The 6,840-nt window shown below is 36.4% G+C and overlaps 1 protein-coding gene across 4 annotated transcripts in view; it reads right to left on the bottom strand.

The window, feature by feature from the left end:
* Window positions 1-5,484, bottom strand: part of LOC106768342 (co-chaperone protein HscB homolog) — a 17,974-nt gene extending 12,490 nt beyond the window's left edge. For 2 of the 4 annotated variants that reach the window (XM_022783512.1, XM_014653435.2), the window contains exons 1-6: window positions 4,725-5,484; window positions 3,805-3,901; window positions 3,556-3,645; window positions 3,243-3,308; window positions 2,571-2,639; window positions 2,307-2,449 (exon numbers count right to left, since the gene is read on the bottom strand). In XM_022783512.1, coding sequence (XP_022639233.1) covers window positions 2,312-2,449; window positions 2,571-2,639; window positions 3,243-3,308; window positions 3,556-3,645; window positions 3,805-3,901; window positions 4,725-5,065 — 801 coding nt within the window. In that variant the 5' untranslated portion in view covers window positions 5,066-5,484 and the 3' untranslated portion in view covers window positions 2,307-2,311. Of the gene's footprint in view, window positions 1-2,156; window positions 2,450-2,570; window positions 2,640-3,242; window positions 3,309-3,555; window positions 3,646-3,804; window positions 3,902-4,724 lie in introns of those variants that run through there. The other 2 variants (XM_022783511.1, XM_014653434.2) reach the window with 2 other exon arrangements.
* Window positions 5,485-6,840: the final 1,356 nt, after the last annotated feature.

Raw genomic sequence — 6,840 nt, forward strand, 5'->3', positions numbered from 1 at the left:
ATCTTCTATTTATAATAATAAATTGATACAAGAGTACATGATAATTAGAGTAACCTAGACACAATATAATCATGATAATTAGAGTAACCTAGACACAATATAATCATGATAATTAGAGTAACTTAGACACAATATAATCATGATAATTAGAGTAACCTAGACACAATATAATCATGATAATTAGAGTAACCCTAGACACAATATAATCATGATAAATAAGATAAATATCCTAACAAGGCGGAAGCAGGGGCTTCCTTCTTTCTTGGAAATCTTAAAGTTGAAGAAGGAAAATGATGAGAATAGGCGGAAGCACCGCTCTCGAGATCTTGAATGGAGGAGGGCATGGAAGGCTAAATACATAAAGACGACGAAAGAGAATGAGGATCCACATCTACATATTGACTGGAGGGCTGTGGCGCCCGACATAGAGCTTTGGATACTGGCGATGAAATACGTGAAGGTGGAGATGAAAGAAGGTTACTTTCAACAGAATTACCACGCCGAAAATCTTGAAATGAGGGCACGGATAGCCAGGTATATAAAACTCCAGATGAAAGGGTCGCCGATAGGCTTGGCCCAAATTCTAGCCGAAAGTCTAAAAGTTGAAGGTGCAATAATGGTGACACTCATAAAACACGGATATCTGTAATTTGGGTATATACTTTTTTCTGCAATATGTCTTAGTTCTTGGATATTACAAAGAAAGGTACATAATACCTAATTTGAGTGTATTGGCAATTGGTTTTTTGTTACAAGAATATATCAGTTTACTCTGTGTAAAGGGAACTTCAAATGTTCTATACTCAAAATTTCCTATTTCTTTGAGAAGATTGAATGCATAATTCCTTTGAGAGATAAAGATACCTCATCCAGAATAGGCGATCTCCATAGCTCTCAATAGATCCTTGGGATTGTGTGGGTGGATCTGGTTTCTAATATTCACATGTAATCCTGCAAAAATATATCGCATCAGTTGATCATTTGTCACGTCCGCTGCTTGTTCCACTTTTTTCATCCACCCCCGCTGGTATTCTCTTTTGTCTTCCTCCCATTCGTCATCAATCTCTTCTCTGCTTCCCATTCTATCCCCACTTACAAAATCTTTGCTTCCTTCAAACCTCCTTTCAATATTCTTAAGTTTGCGCATAACATCCTCCATCAAATCACTGAGCCTTTGAAAGTTGGCTCTAGATTCCTCCCTCATTTCCTCACTTACCCTATCTACGAATGCTCACTCTACTCTCCATGACTCTCTTGGTGTTTTTGATCCGGCAAGTCGGACCAATTATTAAGTTTCTTGGAGACAAGAAACCAGATTTCAAATTCAGTTTAAGAAATGATCACACAAATCCTATTGCACAATGTATGATCACACTTTAATTAGGAAAAACATAATATTGAAAACATCCAACAGCTTCCAAGGGAAGAAATCTTTCTACACATGACGAGCCCTGTTCTAAGATGAAAATACCCACCAGCCAGGAGGGACATACTTAATAACTACCGCTAACCACCTATAACTTGCCTAACTACTGCTAACTTTTGAACTTTTTTTCTAACATACATCGTAAGAGCCTTATCATATTCTTTGATTTGGACCTTGTAAATATCGAGTTTAACATAAGTGAATTAGCTGATCGAATCATTTTCACTATATGTAGCCTTATCATAGTCATGCTGATAGAATCTTTGATTTGGAGCCTTATCATAGTCATGCAGACCTGTGCTTGAGTGTGCATACTTTGGCTAGAAAATGAAGATAATAACATCCTTTTGTCAAAATTGAATATATGGTGAGACGATTTCATGTTTGATAAATTCAAACAAAAGTTGCCCCAGAAGACTTTTCAGACATATTATAAGAGAAGTGAAATAGAAACAAAATGACAAAGGGTTAACGCCACAAACATAGCTGAAAAACAGATGCGAAGGGACTGGGACTGGCAATGGATTATTCAACTCTTTCTCTTGCATGATAGGAGTGAAACAGAGGTGAGAAATAGTAGCATGTTAAATTTCCTCATCAACCTCGTCTTATGAACTCTAGTATGTAAAGGGAATTTGTATTGAGTATGTCTTAAGAAATAGTAATTGCTTTTAACTCTCACTTTCATCTCTTTTTCACTCAATTTGCATTAAATCAGACATTATGGATGAGATGATGGCCATTATCATTTCTTTTCAATTTACCTACTTTTGGTAGGCACAAGCATTATATCCCACACAACAATTATTCCTTTCAAATATCATTCATCTTCTACAAAGAATATCCCAATGAATCAGGCAAAAGAAAATGTTGATATTACCTATATCAAAGCTTCTTTATGACTTCATCAATTACACGACTATAGTAAGTCATTCTCCTGATTGCCAATTTTGCTTCCTCAAAATTCTGGTTTTGAAAAGCGTGACCTAAGGTATTAGACCAATTTTGCAGCTTCTCCTGCATCTGAATGACAAATCAAAGGATGACATCAAGAAACAACATGAAAGTAAAAATAATTCAAAATATTAGAACCAATTATGCATCTCTTTGCAGCATTCAGCCTTGTTGGAGATTCCATGCATACCTGGGAGAGAATGCGATTCAAAGCCTCCCCATTTGTAGCTTCTTCAACTGCTTCCCTGATTTCAAGAATCTATAGTAAAATTTAGCAATGAAACTTGGAAGCCAGATTTTCCTTTAGAAGAAGATGGAAAGATGAGATAAAAGATATTCGATAATTTATACTACTAATCTTACCATACAAATTTCAGAATTCAATTTAAGTTATGGAAAAACAGAAGCTGAGATATTCCACAGAAAGAAATTAAAAAAAAATAGCGAGCAGAACAAGCAAGAAAAGATGAAAAGATTTTCCAAGTGATAAAATGCTTCTTTCATCCCCTTGAACGTTTGCCTAACTGAATTGCAGTTTTTATACATAAAATTTATGTTATTCTCTTCATAAAGTAAGTAAGTCTTCCAAAAATCGGCACAATCCAGTTATAAATGGAAATGGGATTCCAAATTCTGAAGAGAAATACCTAAACTAACCATTCAATGACAACACAATTGCCAAACTTCCCATTTACAGAAAATGTCACCAAATGAACCTTGAGAGTGAAAGCTGATTTAAACTTCAAAGAGGATAACTATCCACCCATTTTCCAAAGAAATAGCTTCACATATATTTTATTTACCATGGAAAGGAATTTAAAAGAAAATTTCACATTGAAAAGCAATAAGGTTCTTTTGTTACCTCTGTCAGTAGTTCTGGATCTGATATTGTCTGCTCTTCATCAATTTCTACTCCATTAAGCTTCAGCTGAAAAGAAAAGGCACAACTTTACATGGTAACACCAACAGAGAAACAATTGAAATTGAACAATATATAACTAACTACATCGATGGAAAGCATAGTTAGATGGCATGTTTGATGTATNNGNCCCAATTCAGATAATAAATTTCACCAGCACAAATNTATTANNTTTCNAGNTTTTCAAATTTNGCAGANAGTTTNNTACTGNAATGAAGCATCATCAATTTGGAATCTTTGATGGAAGTATTCTTACCAAGTAAATTCCTCTTGACAAAGGCTTGCTAAGTGTACGGTACGCATCAATCACCCTTGCAGATTGTTCAGCAGCAAAATCCCTTTCTTTCTAACCAATTGAAGGAAAACAAAATCTTTTAGTTCCTCCAAAACCTCATTCAACCTCACTGCCTTCCCCCATCCCCTTAAAACAAAAAGAGTAGAAAGAAAAATCAAATAGAAAAACAAGAACTTAAAATAAGAAAAAAGGATATCCCATAATACCAACCTGAGATTTTGAATGTACTAAATCAGGATGCAGCTTCTTTTGCCACTCTTTGTACTTGACCTCCAAATTCTCACCTTCTTGATCATACTTCCTCTCCCTGTTTAAAATTAAAAAACAAATAGTAAAAATGATTTTTAACTTCTTAGCTCATCTATAAATTTATAGACAATAATTCATCCATTATATAAATATATTTTTCTTCCTTCATCCCAAAAACTAAAGCACACACATTCATAATCCAGCAATGAAACTCCAAAACTTAACTAGACACGAATATACATTTTATGCTGCAACAAAAATGGATTAAGCAATGACCTACGCTAAAAAACACACACGCACAATTAATTTCCTGAAATACTAAAGTTTCACTTTTCCTAATTCAGTGTCTCAAAACAGACTGAGTCAACAATATCCCTGTGTATACTTGTTGCTTTCCACTGCAATTGACCAACCAAGGTGAAAACCCAATAAATTGTCAGAAGAAGAAAACTTACAAACGCAATTGATTTTTTTTTTTCTTAGTATTCTTCTAACAGAATTGAAATTTCACCTCCCTGTGCTGTGTTAATATTTAATTCAAACTTTAATTTCATAAATTATCAAAATAAAACTCCAATTCGATCGGAGAATGGTACCAGTAAACAAAAAAGCACCAAAAAACAAGGCGAAAACCAAATCAATTGTTAAGCAATTCCTTAATTTTTTATTTAGTGTTCTTATGTCAGAATTGGAATTTCACATCACTGAGCTATGCTAACCTTAATTCAAACTTCTACTACACAAATTATAAAAATAAAAAATAAAACTCTAACTCAGAAGGGATAATGGTGTCAACAGAACTAAAAACACCGAACTAAAGAAGAAAACTTCGGAAGCAATTTCAGCACCCAGAAGAAAAAAACAAAGCCCCGGAAGCTTACACCCCAAATATCTCAAAATAGTCGGTGGAACCATCGACGGGTTGAATGCACCGNCACGAGTCGCATACGAGGAAAGGNGCGGAATGAGGGGCAGCATGGCAATTCCAGCACCCACTTTGGATTTCCACGGNAGATTTAGAGCATAAAGTTTTNNAGGAAAACCCGGGAGAACAGTTGAAATCGAAGGTGGGAGCGCGAGGAGGAGGATGGTGAGGTGATGCATGATGAAGAAGAGAGAGTTTAATGTGAGGAGGAAAATTGGAAGTGAAGTGCTGCGGAAATGAAGTTAAAGAGCGCCGCAAAAGAAAATAAAAGGGCTTGCAGAGGTTCTTCTTGGACATGGTGTGAGCACACAGAGAGGATATGCAGAAGGAAGGTATAATGTTTGGGGGAGTGAGAAATGATTTGGGGAAATTGCAGGCGTAGATTTGAGGGAGGGAAGGTGAGAATGATCCTCTCTTAATGGAGAAGATTTGAGGGGATGAAGAGTAAAATTACAAAATGCCCCTTGTTACACTGTGCCTGTGCGAGAATGGGAGGTGAGAACCATTCTCCCCCATAACAATCGATTCTGCTGGTTCAGATATAATTGTGGATGCGTTTGGAAGAGGTGGTGGTGGCCGCAGGTGGTTTCGTCATTGGTGCTGCTCTGCTGTGGGGCTGTAATGCGTCGATGGTGGTGGTGAAGGTGGAGATGCCTGCTGGTGCCCTATTTTGTGGGCCGAAGGAGACAAACAATACTTACGAGAAGAAGAAACTGCTTAAAAATAAAATAATAAGGGTTAAATATACTTCTAGTCCCTGAAGTTTCATTGATTTTTGGTTTTAGTTCCTGTATCAAACATTGATGGCATTTCATCTTCTTAGTATGGAAACATGTATTTTTGGTCCCTAAAAATAAACTGTGTTAAATTTTTGCTGACATGACTAACGGCACTTCCAGGTCTTCAGTGTACACTGTTTCCTTTTTCTGAAACGTGGCATCTTTGACTTAAATGTTTGATTTTTTTGCAACCCTTTTCCCCGCCCCTCGCCGACACCAACCTCCCTGCCGAACTCTTCTCCACTTACAGCACCGTCGATCACGCCCTGGTCACTCTCCTCACCTTCGATTCCATGGTCTATCTCCACCATCTCGCCTCTTCCCCCTGTTTCTCCCTCCACCTATGATGGAAGCTCCCTTGAAACAAGTCTGCAGTTTAGAGAACAACTGGAATAATACAAAGGAGACACATTGATAAGATGTGCAAAGACTCCGGTCTGGTGGGTACATAAAACCTAAACGGATAGAAAAGAGACACATTATTTGAAAACATGCTTTGCTTTGGTAAAACTGTTATTTAGATGTTGAATATCTAACTAATGCAGAGTGGTTGATGCTAATCCAAAGATCAACATAATTTACCAAGAAAGTTATATTATTACTTTTATAAAAGTGAATTCTTAAGCCAATAAAATAGTCGTTCAGATTATTGGACAATCAGAATCTGTTTAAACAAGTCAATATTGTCAAAATATTTATACCAATTGCAGTGTGGAACAAGCATAAATTGCTTTTCACCCTTTTGTGAGCTTTTTGATAAGTATGATTCAGAAACTACAGAGAGAAGATCTTTCAACTCAATTGCAGTAACCATAAATGTGATTTGACCATCTGGATGAGCCGTGATCTTTGAAGAAAGGGCTGAAGCTTGAACTAAATGCAGTAAAGGCTTCCGAATAATGAATTGATTACTTGGATAGATAAGGGATGACAATGGTTGTTGAGATTCACCATTGCCTGACAACTGCAATTTCTTCAAAATTCTTCAAATTGAATTTTATGGCTGGACAAAGTGCAAACAGCAAGTAAATGAGGCAAATTCTGCACTAAAATGCTGAAAAATGAATACGCAGTGGTGAAAATGAATGGTAATGTATTTAAGGTGTAATTGAGGCTTCAAGCAAACTTATTTCATCAAATGTAACATGTTTAAACACTTAAACAGTAAAGAAGGTGACTACAACCGAATATGATAAGCTCACTTCCTCAGTTAGAGCAAAGTCACGACTTTAAGGTGTGAGTTGGTGAAATGGTGCAAAGGTGACCAAATGAGCAGTAAGCAAAGGCTGTAAT

Source organism: Vigna radiata, chromosome 7, assembly GCF_000741045.1.
Source record: "Vigna radiata var. radiata cultivar VC1973A chromosome 7, Vradiata_ver6, whole genome shotgun sequence".
Classification (NCBI taxonomy): domain Eukaryota; kingdom Viridiplantae; phylum Streptophyta; class Magnoliopsida; order Fabales; family Fabaceae; genus Vigna; species Vigna radiata.